At 37.1% G+C, this 17,001-nt stretch overlaps 1 protein-coding gene across 2 annotated transcripts in view; it reads left to right on the top strand.

The window, feature by feature from the left end:
- Positions 1–2,384: 2,384 nt before the first annotated feature.
- The window catches only part of C4H12orf50 (chromosome 4 C12orf50 homolog), a 34,812-nt gene continuing 20,195 nt past the window's right edge, over positions 2,385–17,001 (top strand). The window contains exons 1-3 of one of the 2 annotated variants that reach the window (XM_044743736.2): positions 2,385–2,438; positions 4,472–4,591; positions 4,938–5,058. In XM_044743736.2, the coding sequence (XP_044599671.1) occupies positions 2,385–2,438; positions 4,472–4,591; positions 4,938–5,058 (295 nt within the window). Of the gene's footprint in view, positions 2,439–4,471; positions 4,592–4,937; positions 5,059–17,001 lie in introns of those variants that run through there. The other variant, XM_070508510.1, reaches the window with a different exon arrangement.

The following is a 17,001-nucleotide window of genomic DNA, read 5'->3' as shown; positions in this document are numbered from 1 at the left end:
GGTCTCAAGGGGACAACAATTAAATAACCCTCACAACTATCAACTGTCATTTTCCAAACTGCCACAGAATCTTCCAGGTCCAAAATTCTGTCATTTCTTAAAAAGGATCATCTTCCAAAACATTCCACTTGCTCTTTGAATAGTAGCAGCGAGGCTAACCATTCCTCAGGAAGCACTCTTTATTTCCAGTGCTTTGGTTTCATCAATGTTTGGAGCAAAGCCTCTGGCAGAAACAGTGGAGTCCAAGCCAGGAGAGAGCCGCAGGTCCAATTCACAGCTATAAACTGGACTCCTGCTTTGATAGGTAGCAGCCAGCAGCTTTGCCTGATTCTCATAAACCTGAAGAACCAGGAGGATTTACTACTAGTCCCTGTACTTAAAGTGCTGTTGTTGAATTACAAGCTGGAAGAAGGACTTTCTTCTCTGATTGATGTGCTTGTGTTCTAGCATGCCCCAAAGATGCAAGACACTCAATGGGAGTCTACCTTGGCCAACAGAAAATACCTACAGAATTTTCAGGCTTACCCTCCAGCTGCAGAGGCGAATTTCCCATACTCTTCATTACAGGGAGTAAAAATCCTCATGGGTGTGGTCATACCTTTCCCTGAAAGACTAGACTGAATTTCACAACAGGAAAGAAGTGAATAAAGAAAGGAAAAGAAAAGAGAGTTTAAAAAGAAAAAAGGAAGAAGAAGAAGAAATTAGTTCTCCAGGCATTCCAAAGACTACCAAATTATACAATCTATTTACTGTTCTTTGCAATGACCCCCTCCCCCCCGAAAAATCCCCATTTTGGTTTGACCTGTTTTTGTTGTGTCTAATGGACTCACAATGAACTTTAAGAGGTAAAAACATCTTTTCAGCCTTTCCCCTATGTAAAACATGGGTTTTCACAATGGCTTTAATCATGATGTTACATGTAATCATGCAATAATGGTCCAGTGCAGCTAAAAGTTCATAGGTGGAGAGGGAGTTTATCTGGAGGCCAAGACCGCTTAAAGATATTTCTTAGGGTTGTAAGTACAAGTAACCCATGTGCTTACAATGGATTCTTCATTGTTGTAGACTTAGAAGGTAGGGCGAAACAAAAGGCATGATATTAGCTTTTACTATGTATCTTTGCTAATATTTTTAAGAAGTTAGCCAGATCTTTATTCTTTACTTCTTTATTCTTCTAATACTGCCTAGTTCTTTTTATTTTCTCTTATTTACAGTTATATGTGAACAACTGTTTTCTACATTGTGGTTTCTTATTTTATTTCCTAGATTTTTACCCTAAATTATTGGATTCGGAAAGTTCATAGCAACTTAGTCTGTTTTACTTAAGCAAAATGGGAACCCGTATCTTTTAAATTGCCAGTTAAAAGTACATTGCAATTTAAAAGTACATTTTGATCTATTGTAATCTGTCATCTCTATAGCATCTTTTACGTCACCTACTGTGAATATTTTTATTAATTTCTGCTAGGTTCCAATTCTTGTAGTAAAGATACTAAGATGAAGAAAGGCCTCAGTAATGCTGATTGAAGTGTCTCATTGTAGGAATCAGAGTACTTCATTTTGCTTTCAACAAATCCTCAAAATTTGCGAACACTCTGGGACCTTTCTGCTATAGGAAGCAGCTATTCCTCCTTTTATGACGGATGAAAAATGAATGAAATATATCTACAAGATGAATAAGTAGTCTGATTTATTTCCAGGTACCAATTAAAATATCACTATCTGAATGACAGTGGATATCAGTGAGTACATATTTAAGTAATTTTATTTATTATCTTGGAATATAGGTAGCGTATTTACCTATTTAAAAATTTTAGTTTTGTTTCCAAACCATATATACAAGAAATAAGAGGGTTTAAGAAAATAGCTATTTACTTGTGAAATACTTAATTTTTAATTATAAAATTATGAACTTAGTTTATAGCCTGTATTCAAGCAGAACATTAAAAGATAAAACATACTATTTTGTTTTTACTAGCCTTTATTGGTTAATATACTAGAATTCAGTAAGAGAAATGCTGTCCAGTACTCGTACACCAAGGCAAACTAGCCTACAGTTACATATGAGGTCATTTATGATGAGCAAACAATGGATTAGGTAACAGTGAGGAAAATTCTGGAAGTTTGAGTTTGTGTGCTTACTAGCAACCACTTTCAACATTTCTTCAAAGCTAGAGAAGGTATCTTCTAATTTAAATTTCTTTAAGAATTATCTGTTGTGTAATATACTGTCAACAGGAGGTCAGTTTTAAAGGAATACTACTGATAGCCTGAAAGACTGTGGAAAAGAAATTTTTTCCCCCTTACATACTGATAGTTCTTATATTTTCATTCCTGCAATTTTTATATTAACAAACATTGGATTAGCAGCAAGAGAGTTGAAAATGGCAGAAGTTGGAAATGACTGCTATTTCTTTTTTAATTCCACATGCATAAAGGTAAATATTGTACAATTTATGGTACTTCACATGCTTAAGCTTTTTAGTAGAATGAAGGAAGGATATGGCAATAATTCGCATTGCTGAATCAAAATTTACTATTTTCCCGCAAAATATTTTACATATTTAAAATCTGAAGTAAAAACTTATCATCTATTTTTGATATATTGAATTTCTCTGAGACAATCTGTGATAATTTAAGATTATTGTTTATTGGAAACTACCATCATACATGCCAGTTATTTGCGTTTGGCTTTTTGATGTTCAGTGGCACTTTTGCCTATTTTATGGCTCCTTGAGACATCAAATTCCTAATGTTCAAATGTTATATGATACATCATACTGTTTTGGTTAATAGATTCCAGTCATATAAATTCAGAGGGTTAAATTCAGGTCACTATCAAACTTAGCTTAATAAATCTGATTTCCTATTTGAAATTCATTAACCCAATTGCTGAATTTTCCCCTGTCAAAAGTATAAGTAAAGTAACAGCAAAAGTTTACCGCAAATATTTAATATCATGGAAAAAGGGAAAGAAGTAATATAAACAAATTAGCTAAATATAAAGTTTATAAAGTTAAATGGGAAAAAATTTTAATCTAAGAGATTAGGATTAATGGATCACAATGAAATCAGGTAAATGCAGAAATTTAGAGCTTCATGTTCATGCCAGAATGAACACAGCGAAAGACATGATGTTTGTGGTTTAAAGTGTTTCATCTCTGCTAGGAAACCTGAATGGAGTCAACTTTTTTGACTGTAAGAATTAGATTCTCTTCTATTGCCTGTTACCTTATGATTAAACTCTGGGATGATAAATAATAGTAAAATTTATGTTCCATGTGGGCAGAGAGTTTTGTCTGTTTCACTGCGATGTACCCAAGTACTTAGCACAGTGATCGATGGGTAGCAATTTCTCAATAAAGTAATTAAATGAGTAAATTAAAATACTAGCAGTCACAATACCTTACCTCACATAATTTTTACAGCAATCTGTGAGGAGGGCATTTTGTTCCCTTTTTACAGATGAGGAAACTGAGGCACAGAGAGGGTGAGTAATGTATTAATTTTGTGACTATGGACAAGTAATGGATCCAGGAGTTCAAATAGCAGTTTATCTAGCCCCTGCCCACTAACTTGTACTACAAGATCCACAGATTCACGTTTGAAAGGGGGAGAGAGTGAAGACAGGAGTAAAAGGGTGATAAAAGATAAAGAACAACTATGGAACATGTTAAAAGAGGGAAGAACTTAACAGAATATTTTTATTGTATGTTACCCACCTGTCTGCCCAAAAGACAATGGCCTACAGTTTTTCTGACTGTGGATCTATGTGTAAAAGACGTAGAACATAAAAAGTAAAAAACTAATAATACAGCCCATCAAAATAATCCACATCTGTATTTATTGGTATATAAAGATGTCAATGTGTATATGTATTGGCACAATTGTTTTATCTTTGTTGACCAAGTGCAAAAGCATATGTATTTAACATAATGCAGCATAATGTGGTAATCACTTAAAATTCCACAATAATGTAATTACATTTATTTTCCCTATATAAACACACTTAACAGTATCTCCATAGACCAAGAAAAGATTATCTAATGAAAAGTTTAATTAATAAAGATCATCTCCGTGATTAGAATATGGCTGTTGATTCTTAACAAAATTTTTTCTGGCTTTCTCCAGAAAGAGAAATGAGGTTGTTCTGTCGTTGGACTGTGGTCAAGAATATCACTGGTCTCTCATATATTTATCCTTAGTGAGCCATATGGATTAACTGATAACAAAAATAGCATTTTATCAGTAACTTGTGGCGTGTTGTACTATTTAATCATGAGATTATCTATCAATCTGTCACTAAAATTAGACTAATTTGCTAAAATTTAGACATGGCTTTATATTTGTAGTGTGTTTTTTTGTGATTCTAATTTGATCTACTCATATTTCCTTTAATTAACTAGCAACCTGTGTTGGACACTAACGTTAATATGCTGAGTTTTCTACACTATTTACTTTTTTCTTGTAGGGTTCCCAGTGCCGATTCCGACACTGTGAAGAGGCCCTTGGCAGTGACACTGTGTGCTCATTATGGAGAGAGGGAAAATGTTTAGATCCACTTTGCAGATTTAGACACATGGAAATGCAGGTAGAATTACTCAGCCTCATCATGATTGTTAAATGAGTCTCCCTTCAATAATATTGAACTATACTCTTACAACACGTTAGAAAAGAAGTGATTCTTCCTTCCACTACTTAATCTTAGGCATTTTGCACTTTTCTCAAATTATTAGAAAAATGGAGGAATATGTTTTAGGAATATCTATTGCATCTTTTAAAGAGCAGAGCTTAGAAACACTGAAACCCAGGAAACACACATAATCCTAACGCAGTAATTGCAATAGTTTTTGTCACACTGTGTTGTGTTGTAGCACACTGTATTTATTTTGAATATGGCGTCTGCTCATTTCATTTCCCCCATCTCCTTTGCCTAGCAAAACTGCAGCATTTCATGCTTCTGGGAAACTCAGCCTCTTGGTTGCGTGAAGATCAGTTGTATCTTTTATCACAGCAAACCTCGAAATATCAATGGATTATTTTTACCACCAAGTAGCAGTGAGTATAATTTTTAAATAGCATAGACGTACCATATTATAATCTGCTTTTGGTAAGCAGCATAAAATGATATGTTAAATAAAGTACAGCAAGGTTAGTAATGCGGTATAATAGCCAATGGATGATTTGGGATGATTCTAACAATCGTGAGATGAAGCTTAGAATGAGCCATCAGGTAGCTAACAAGATGAAGTGAACAAAGAGCAATTAAACTTTCTCTGACTGTGTATCTAAAGTGGATTTTATTCATCTGAAAAGTGAGACAACGACTGACCTCACGCAGCAGAAGGAAACTGTCTCAGCAAAGCATCACACAACTGGAGCCGAGCTCAGAGGTCATGGCCTCACCGTTGCTCCCTGTGAATGTGCAGAAACCTATCTCATAGGTGGGGAGAGCAAGGGCATGCCCTGGGTTGCACACTTCTTTTTCTAGAAAAGCAGCTATATATGAGGTCCTTCCTAAGACTTCAGTTGTGGAGAAAATACAATCCCATTGCTGCAAAAGCTGAGGCACAATTCAATCCACCTACATGATACTGACACACTCTGTGGTGAACCTTAAACTAGGTTCTGGAAGGGGACACAGAAGACACTATGCCCTAAAACAGTGAATACAAGAAACTTGCTTAAGAAGTTGAGAATGTCAGGTTTCCCTGATGCTGTAGCTACTCCACTCTCTTGCTATAGTCTTCATAGTTCTCGTGATGGAATAGTTCTAGAAATGAGTTTACAGGATATCAGTCCTTTGGGATTTGAAAATTTGGCTTCAGATAATCCTTGGCAAATGGATAGCTAAAACTTAGGTCCCCTTGTTATATTCTTCAGGAAAACTCTGACCACATAGCATTCATCATACATATAATACTTGGTCAATGATTCTCTTCCTCACTGGACTGTAAACATCATGAAGATAGAGAGCATGGCTAGTTTCCTTACCAATGCTTTGTGCAGTATCTGGAGCACAGACACCCAGTAAAATTGGATGTATGGAAAGATGGATAGGGGATGCATAGATGACTACTGAAAGGTAACCCACTTGAATGAAAGTTATGGTACCTACTAAGTGATTAACTTGGCCCCATTGGTTTACATATAGTGTGATTTTATTTCATGAGGGACATCGAATTAATTCTTTATAACTAGTTAATAGTTTGCTTCCTGATGGTCTATGGGTAAAATTACTATCTTTAGAATTAGCTCTTTCAACTAAAGGTAAACTAAAACTGCATCTCTGGGCAAAGGAAGGGTAGAATGTCTGTGTAACTGACAGTTACTGGGCTCCTCACTATAGGACATGCCCTGGGCTGGGTTCTATAGGGATACATTGTATTCTCATCGATTAGACATGGCATCTGGTTGTCACAGAGAACTTCTGGATTCTCTGGAAGTCCACTTTCTTCAACAGGTATCAAGGCTGAGCCTGACTCTTGAAGTAATCTTTCCCTTCTCTCAATAGGGTCAAAACTAGATCCATGCACTGGGACCAAACCCTTCTCCTAGGTATTCAGTCTCCATCTTGAGAGAAAATAAGCAGGGTTCATAGGTTGCTGATACCCTGCTTCCTCAAACTTCCTCTTCTCTGTCTGTAGAGGACAAGAGGAAGCCCCATACACCCATGTCACCCTCTACCAGCCTCATCATGTCCACTTATCTGCTTTGAATTCACCGGGACTAATTTAATTCTGCCCTTTACTCCTGTTTATGTCAGTTTATCTAGGAAAACAAAAACACTCCTGTGTGTTTCTCCTTTACTCTCACACTGCTACCATATTCACAATACTTCTGATACCAGGTGGGCAGAATCTTTCCCACACCGAGCAATTCTCTGTGATACCAGCTGGGTGTCCTACAATTCAGTTCAATTCTGACACTTACCAGAGATAGTGCAGACCCCACAGGTTAACGGCTGAGTCGCAAAAGCCTGCTCCCCACTTCAGATGTCAGTCGCAAGTAGTAGGTCCCCAGGTTCTCACAATTTCTGTGTAACTTGGCTACAAATCTGAGGTTCCCATGATTTCCCTATTTGGATTTGATCATTTGCTAGAACAGCTCACAGAACTCAGGAAGATGCTTACTTACATTTACCAGTTTGTTATAAAATAAAAGATATCATAAAGGATACAGATGAACAGCCAGATGAAGAGGTACATAGGGTGAGATCTGAAAGGGTCCCAAGCACAGGAGCTTCTGTCCCTGTGGAGTTGGGATGTGCCACCCTCATGGTACATGGATGTGTTCACCAACCTGGAAGCTTTCTGAATCCTGTACCTTGGGCACTTTTATGGAGTCTTCATCATGTAGGCATGATTGATTATTAGCTCAATCTCCAGTCCTTATCCCCTTTCCAGAGGATGAGGGGTGGGGCTGAAAGTTCCAAGCTTCTACTCATGGCTTGGTCTTTCTCCTGATTACCAGTCCCCATCCTGAAGCCATCCAGGAACTCACCAAGAGTCATCTCATTAGAATAAAAGACTCTTATCATGCAGGAAATTCCAAGGGACATAGGAGCTCTGTGTCAGGAACCAGGGTCACAGACCCAATATGAGAACAAAAGATGCTCCCAGTGCTCTTGTTAATTAAGAAATTACAAGGGTTTTCGGAGCTCTGTGCCAGGAACTGGGGTAAGAAACCAATATATGCATTTTTTTTTTATTATTATTTAACATCAGTCAGTATCAGAAACCCCATTTCTCAAGTGACTCATTCTTGTCCTTATTTAGTCTTTACCAATCTCATGTCATCAGATTATGACATTATTACTCCTCAGTGTTGCTGTTTTTTGCTTGTGTACACATCCATCAAGGTCCTCCCTCCCTGTTTTTGGCAGTATGAACTCCTGACTGTCAGTATAACTGTACTCCTGTGTCAGTTTTTGCTGATTTTAATATATAAATCTATCTAACACCCTAGCCTCTCAGTTTCTTGAACTCAATTCCTCTACTGACCTTTTCCTCCTCTCATCTCTGTCACTCTCTCTTAGTCATACTCTAAATGCTAATTATCACCTGCCACCCTACGATCACAATGACGTACATTTCACCCTGTGGCCTATTCTTCTATTTCAATCCTTTCAGAATCCTGACTTAAACAATGCTTTTAACCCCCTGGAACCGGCAATTCATTGATTGTACCATCTTTTCACAATCCCTCCCTCCCTAGATATCTTCCCTCACCTCTATCTGGCACTGTGTCCCTTGCACATCCTCTCCACTCTCTTGCTACTTTCTGGCTTCACTATATTTGCTTGGCAACTGTAATGCTGGTTAAGCACAACCCTCTGTCTACTCAGCACCTGAATTCATTACGGCTGAACGTAGCTGCAGAAACATACACAACCGTGCTGATGGGGTTAAATTCTTGACCACAAACCTCACATGCGACCTTAATGCTGACTGCCAGTCATACTACCTGATACTCCCTGTTCATCCACACACTCCTAGACTGTTATTTCATACCTTCTTTCCTCTCCTTAAACCTCATACCCCTCCTTCAGGTCTTACTGAGACCTTATGCCTTGTGTCTTACTGAAGTGAAAAGCTTTAAGTAATGAGAAGAGAACCTGTCACTACATTTACCCACCTATTGGCATCTGTATTTGCCTCTTCTCCATTCTTACCAAAGATGAGCTATCCATACGCCCAGCTAACGCCTATCCTTCCATTAATTAACTGGATCTTGCCCCTTCTTGTCTACTCAAGATTGCTGATTCAGCAATTCTTCCTTCTTCTATACTTGGCTCACTCCTATCAGCATACAAACAGGCATTTATTTCTCTAATTATTAAAAATCCCTGTCCCTTTTCTTGACCCTGTCTATCACAGGGTACCACCCCATCTTTTCTTTCCCATTATAGTAGTTCTCCTCAAAATGGTTATCTATTCTTGCTGTCACCAATTGCCAAATCCTCCCCACCCATTCTCTCTTAATCCCATGGTATTCAGGCTTTTTAGCCCCTTTCACCAGTGATATACAGATTGTTAAATCCACTGGTCAATTCTCAGTGCTTACACGACTTGAACCATTAGCAGCATTTGACACATTTGATGCCCCTTCCTCCTTGATATAATTTCCTTATCTAGCTTCTAGAACACCATATCCTTTTCATTTTACCCCTACATGGCTAGTGCTCTCTTATCACTCTCCCTCGCTGGTTTTTCCTCTTTCCCCAACCTCTTACATGGAAATGTTCTAGGAGTTAGTCCTTGGTTCTCTTTTCTTATCTGTCTACTGCCTTGGTAATCTCATCCAGCCCATGGCTTTGAATATGATCCACAAGTCAATGACTCCCAAATTTATATATCCACTCCAGACCTCTCTCTTGAACTTCAGATCTCTATCTTCAACTTTTCACTTAAATTCAACATGGGTGATTAATAGACGTTTTCCACTTAACATGCTCAAAACTTAACTCATGATTTTACTCTGATACTTCCAAACCTGCTACATTCATAGTCTTTCTATCTTGGTTTGATAGAATTCTATCCTTTTAGCTGCTCAGGTCATCCGAGTCATCCGCAAATTCTGTTTCTCTCATATCCCGTATCCAATCCATACAGAAATCCTGTTAACTCTACCATCTTAATATATCCAGAATTTGACTTTTCTCACCATCTCTACTACTCCCACTCTGGGCCAAGCCACCATAATTATCTCATGCCTGAATTACTTCACTAGCCTCCTAACTGGTTTCTATGCTTCAACTCTTGTCCCTCTATGTCTGTTCAAAGCACAATAGCCAGTGCAAGTTAAAAGCACAGTAGCCAGTGTGATACTCTTATACATGTCAGATGTCACCCCTCCAAAGGTTTCTAATTTTTTTCAGAGTAAAACCAGTCCTAACAAAGGCTTAAACGACTCTGCTTGATCTGGTGCCCTGTCATCTCTTGGGATTTATCTTTCACAGCTCTTCTACTTGCTCACTCTGCTCCAACTACACCAGTTTCATTGCTTTTCCTACAGCATGCTAGCATGCTCCTGCTTCAGGGGCTTTGCATGAAATGCTCTCTCTCAATATCTTAATGGATAACTCCTTTACCTCTTCAAAACCTTACTCAAATATCACTTTTTAATGAGATCTGTCCTGATTACCTTATTTGAAATCTAGTCAGCCTTCCCACTTCCTCCCTATACATTCCCAACCTTCCTGGCCTTGCTCTAGTTTCTTTTTGCCGTATAGATTATCGTTTTCTCAGATACAGTGTAATTTACTTGTTTACTACTTCTATTGTTTCCTGTCTGACTCCTCGCTATAGAATGAACATTTCATGAGAGCAGGAATCTTTATTTTGTTCACTGATGAATCCCAAGCACCTAACACAGGAATACAGTATTACCTTTCACATAGTGGCCAATTCTACCCTAGGAAGTCCTGAACAGTATGTGTTTTTTTTAAGCAGGAAACTATTTGCCATCTGCCCAGACACATTTCTGTGCTCTGGGAAAGAGGATTCAATTTCCAGACTGTAAGAAACTACCAAATTCGTTTGAATTGTGTATTGAACTACCGTATCACCTGTTCATTTTGGAAATATTTCAATATCTCAGAAAGTATAATTTGACCTTTTTGGGACCTAATACTTCCTACAATATTTCCAGGAACACCTATCTACCAAAGTTCCTATTAACAAAAACTGGGACCATAATCTTCTCACCTTAGACAAAGCTTACTTTATAAAGTTGTACCCTTTTTAAAATCCAACTTTTTATGTTTCAGTAAGTGCATCTGATTGATAAATTTGGGGTGGGATTATGACAAGTTTTTGGTAGCAAAATATAACTAAGTATCGATTCACACATAGCATTGCACAATTTGTGTGTAATTCTGTCTCTTAGGTTAAAATAAGATAACAGTTTAGATATTTAAATGTGCAACCTGTGAACATTTCTAGGGACTCTTCTGAAGGAATTGAGACCCACTATGTGGTCCATATTAAGTGGGTGGGTTGGAGCCACAGCAATGCTATCTAAGTTACCAGCTGTGCTCTTCTAGAATGAAGCACTTGCCAAAAGCAATTTTTCAGTAGTTGATTTTCCACTGTATGTTATCTTTAAGCACTAAATGCAATTATCAGGAGTTCTGCATTTTTTGTCTGAGAATATGAAACTGCCATTTCGTCTTTCTGCAATTTAAACTGTAACCTGCTAGCAAATTAAAAAAGGTTTTGGACTCTTTTGAAAGAGACTTCATTTAAATGTTGCTAAAGCAGACATATTAAAAAGAGGCCTAATCCTTCTGGTTATCATCTCCAAGTTTAAAAGCGAATAGCCGATAAACCAAATGATAGTGCTAAGAAAACATAATTCAGTTGTATTTGCTACCATTATAAGAATTTCCTAGGCATTTCTGAGTACATTTCATATCTTCTTTACTTGCATGGTAGGTGCTTGTTCTTTCTCCCGTAGTATACTTAGAGGTCAGAATACTCAAACCGTTTCTCTTAAGAAACTCCCTAGATTTTGCTAAGGGACAGTTTACTGAAAACACAGTAGCTCAGGGGCTGGCCTGGTGGCGTAGTGGTTAAGTTCTGGCACTCTGCTTTGGCGGCTGGGGTTCACCAGTTCGGATCCTGGGCACGGACCTACACACCACTCATTAAGCCACGCTGTGGCAGCATCTCACATAGAAGAACTAAAAGGGCTCACAACTAGGATATACAGCTATGTACTGGGGCTTGGGGGAGGGAAAAAATAAAGGAAGATCAGCAACAGATGTTAGCTCAGGGCCAATCTTCCTCACCAGAAAAGCCTGCAACAAAACAAAACAAAACACAGTAGCTCAAACATTGAAGCAATTGCTCATCTCCTTGGCTGGTTGCCTTGTTATTCTATAATGAACAATTGGCTGGGGTAATTTGATTTTTATTTATTCCAAGTCAGTGTCTTAGAGATGCCTTAGACAGCTGACTATTTGGCCACTGTAAATGAACCTTGGGTCAGTTCAATCTAGAAGTTCTAGAAGGAATCTAGAAGGTCTAGCCTAAATGAATATGTATGCATGAACTTTTTATTCTAAATCTTGAAGAACCATTGTCTAACAAATGGTTTTTAAACGATTTAATGAAGACTGACTTGAATATTTGAGTCTGTAAAGCACAGACTAATATTTTGTATGTGGGGGTAAGACACAGAATAAGACAATTGTTAATGGCTACGAGGGACAAAACTGTTCAACTCAGTTCTTTCCTCTTTGGCAGGGGGAGAGGGGTTAAGTAAATGCATAAGCCACACAATGGTGACCCCAGAACAATTTGTGTTTGGATTGGATGCTCTCCTGACTGGACACTGTGTCTGTTGTCATCCATCATCTAACGAGCTTCTCAAAGGGCAAAAATAAGGGCAGATACTCAACTGTTAGTTCTCCAGACCTAATGTATGTTTGTCAAGTCTGAGACCTCTACAAACTTGCTTTTTATAGCTGTATAAACTGCAAATTTAGTTATGATTTTTAAAAAATAAAATAGGGTCATGAGAAACGAGAAAATCTGATATCTCGTGTTTTTGAATAATCTCTTATATTAAGTGTTGTCTGTGTGGCAGCACAGGGCTGGGCACACAGCATGCCTAATTTTATTTAACCATCACAAAAACCTGGAAAATAGATGTAGTTAGCATCTGTATTTCATAGACAAGGAAACAGAGGCCTAGAGAGAGTAAATATCTTAGGTAGGATAATGCATCTCTTAAGTGGCAGTCCCTGAATTCAAACACAATTCTGTCTGACTAAAACTGTCTCACGAAAAAAATCAGACGTGGCAACCCGAGTATACACAGACATTTTTGTCATTTGAGTGGACCCACCCATGAGACTCTCCTAATCGGGCTTCCTCCTCCTGACGGGCTAATTCTATTCCACCCTGCCTGATAGCCTTCCTTTTGAAGCTATTAAGGTCCTTTACATTTAATAGAAGACTCCCTTTATCCTGTTAATTTATAGTAAACAGTGGACTCTTTCTAGCATCCCTGAGTTATGGGTATTTCCATTAAATAAGGAAGGTTTCTTCTTTCTTTCTCCAATTTATTTTCTCCATTATTTCTGGCCACACATCAGTGGAACTTGTTCCCTTTAATCACATGCAGCCCAGAAGCCCAGGTACCCCATCTGGTGGGCACCTAATCCAGAGGTTCTCAACTCTGGCTCTGAATTAGAATTACCTGGGGAACTTAAAAAAACAACCAAAAGAAACAAAAGAGTTCCCAGGCACCATCTAGACCACCAATTAAACTGATCCGTGTTGGAGCCCAGCCTTCATTGTACTTTCTTCCTGCAACTTTTTATTTCAAAAATTTTAACCTACGGAAAAGTTGCAAGATAGTTCAGTGAACATCCACCTATGTGCTCCTCAACAGATTCCTAAATAAACATCTTGTCTATTTACTTTTTCTTTTCCCTCTATTGTACTTACGTATATGTGTATAATGTACAAATATGTATTTATCCCCTTTTTGAACTTTTAAGTATTAGTTGCAAATATCCTGACACTTCACCCCTAAATACTTTGGCATCTATCTCCTAAGTTTAAGGACATTCTCCTACGTAGCCACACTACACAAGACTATCACAAACAGGAAATTTAACATCGATATGATACTAATGTCTAAGACTTAATCCATACTCAAATTTCCCTAATGTCCAATATTGTTCATTATAGCAGTGCTTCTTGAAGTTTAATATTCACAGGAATCACCTGGAGATCTAGTGAAATTGCAGTCTGATTCGTATGTCTAGGCTAGGGCCTGAGGTTCTATATTTCTAAGGAATTGTTTGGTTCGTGGGACGACATGTTGAGTAGTGTAGCCTTAGAGTTATTCGTTTTGTTTTCCAATCCAGGATCCAATTAGTCATCATTTGTTGCTATTAGTTGTCACGTCTCTTTGGTATCTATATTTCCCTATTTTTTTTTCGTCTTCCGTGTCAGTGACATTTTTAAAGAGTTCAGATCAGTTGCTTTACAGAATATCCCTTAAATGGAATTTGTTTGTTTCCTCCTGATTAGATTTAAATTAAACGTTTTTCGCAAGAATTTTTGGCAAAGAAGATGAATCAGTGTATTTTAAAATCTATACAAGTGTTTCTATTGCCCTAACCAAACCATTCCCTATGAATGTTCTTAAAGAATTAGTGAAAAGTGAAGAAAAAGAATTGAAGAACCTCTGCTCTGTGACTTTTACAAAAATAAGCACTTTTTTTACTCTTTCAAGCAAAAGGAAAGATAGTACCCAATTCCCAGAGAGTATGAATAAAAACAACTTATCTGGTTAAAAATAATTGAATTCTTTATGCAAAAGATTCTTCTAAGTTTTGCCTTTGCGTTTGTGTTCCACATATGGAGGGATTTATAGCAGGAAACACTGAATAATGTCAGCACACATGACATACCTCCTTAAAAGCAGCATTTACCAATTTCCATGGAGCAAATACTCCTACCATGGATAATTTCAAGCTACCAATGTGATATCAATTGGCTTGCAAAATTCCTGAAAATTTAACAGTCTGTTTTCATGTGCTGATCTGAGCCCAGTCCAGCACACCACTGATTTTAAGAAGAGAAACCAAACTCCATCTGATTTAAGAGAAAACGAGAAATCATTGGTTCATGTAACTGAAGAGATTAGGGGCAGAGCTGATCTCAGATTCAGCTGGATCTTGGCCTTCCTTTGCCAACTCTTAGATCTGGGCTAGCTGGCTTTCTCCATATACTGTACCTACCCCAGAAACTTCAGATCTAGATCCTGGAGGCAAAATAAGCGAAGATGGAGAACTCTGAGTCAGACCAGGTTAAAATCTCAACTTGCCACATACTTGCCAACTTAACCTTGGGAAATTTCGTATCTCTGTGACCCAGTTTCTTCATCTATATAATAGAGATAGTAATAGTTCTTATGTCATGGGATTATTTTGGACATTTAATGAATTAATACCTAATAGTTTAGAAGAATATCTGGCAAAGAGTAAGCGCTCAGTATTATCATCATTCCAAATTAACCTCAGAAGAAATCCTTTTCCAACTAAAGCCTTAATGTTGAACATCATCTAACAATGCAGGAAATGTGCTTATCCCTAAAAATTGTTCAGGCTAGGGAAATAGCTAACCTTAGTGGCTAGAGGTCATCGTCACTCAAATTAAATGGACTGAAAATGGGAAAAAGATTATTCCCCAAAGTAAAACTGATGTTTTTTACCAAAAGCAAGGGAAAGAATGCCTATGGGGCAAACAAAAATAATAGATGTTTACTACATAATATATGTAAAAAATGTCTTTTTCAAAAGAGTTAGATTAATTATATCTGGTCACACTAAAATTGATCTTAGTGGCATGAAACTATGGTTTGAGTAGAAAAATCAAGGTGAAAAAAATTATCTATTTGTGTAAATTCATGGAAATCATGTTATGTATAGTGGTTCCTCAAAATCCAAAGACCACAGGTATTTGGGATCTCATAGGAAAGTTACTGCAAATCAACAAAAGTATAATAATATGTATCAAAATTATTAGCACAACATTGTTTTAACTATTGTGGAGAGGGAAATTTAACCACTATCTGAATGAAGTTTTTGCATTACTTGATTAACAAATAATTCACTTGAATGATTTGTTCCATATTTCTAACTGCATGGTTTCTGTTCAGTAAATGCATTGTCTTTACCATCCTATCACTTTTTTCATCTGATATATGTTTTAATATATTAAATGGAAAAGTGTAATGAGGAGTCATCCTTATTTTTGATGAGCTATTCCCTAAAACATTTTTATTGACTAAACTATTTCATCATAAATTTAAATAGTTGCAAAGGATGTACTCGCCAACATTTTATCAATACTGACGTTTAAAAATAAATTTCATTACTCCTTTAAATGAATCCAATGACATTTGAATTGGCATAATGATTTGATACCTGTCTATTTAAAAAGAAAACAATAATCTCAATCAAAATTCAAACAGATCCAAAAATTTATATGGAAATGCAAAGAGCCAAGAATAATCAAGACCTGTTTGAAGAATAACAAAATGATAGGACTTGTTCCACCAGATAATATCGAGGTTTATAAAGTGATACAGAGATTAAGACAGCATAGTATTGGCCAAGGGCTAAACACATTGACAAATGGAATAGAATGAAAAGCTGGAACAGATCCCTGCAGAGACGGACACTTGATTTAAAACAGGAGGCATGGCTGAGCAATGAGTAAAAGATTGTCTTTCAGTTAATGAGGGAAAACTAGACTCCTCTCACACCATAAATAAAAATCAGTTCTAGGTATATTATAAACCTAAATGTAAAAGGTTAATCTTTAACAGTTTCAGGAGGTAATAGGGATACAAATAGTATTAACTATTAAAGAAAGGATGAATAAATTTGATACATTAAAATTAAAATTGTATTCACCAAAATAAAGAGTGAAAAGATAAACCATAGAATGGAAGAAGATATTTGCAGCACGTGTGACCCCAATAAAAGACTCAAACTCAATATTTGAAGAAAAATCAAAAGAAAAGACAGAGGACCAATGGAACAAGTTTCTGTGTTGTCATGGACAATGCCATTTAGAGCTGAATAGTTCTTTCTTGTGGGAGCTCTAGCCTTATGCACTGTAGGATGTTTAGCAGCATCTCTGGACTCTACCCACGAGATGCCAATAGCATCTTCTCAGTTGTGACAACCAAAAATACATCCAGACTTTGCCAAAAGCTCTCTAGGGGAAGGGAGTAAAATCACCTCTGGTTGAGAACCACTGTGATAGAACAATGAGCAGGAAGCATAAACAGGCACTTGAAAAATAGGAAATCCAAATGTCAATCAATGAATGAAGAGGTGACCAATTTATTAGTAAACAGGGAAATACAAATGGAAACCACTTTGAGATATCGTAACACACCCATTATATTGGCAAAAATTTAAAAATCTACCAATTGTTTTCAAAGACAAACAGCATTAGGAAACCT

This window comes from Equus asinus, chromosome 4, assembly GCF_041296235.1.
Source record: "Equus asinus isolate D_3611 breed Donkey chromosome 4, EquAss-T2T_v2, whole genome shotgun sequence".
In the NCBI taxonomy this organism is placed as follows: Eukaryota; Metazoa; Chordata; class Mammalia; order Perissodactyla; family Equidae; genus Equus; species Equus asinus.
Note: the sequence above shows the minus strand (reverse complement) of the source record. Positions and strands in the feature narration are given on the sequence as shown.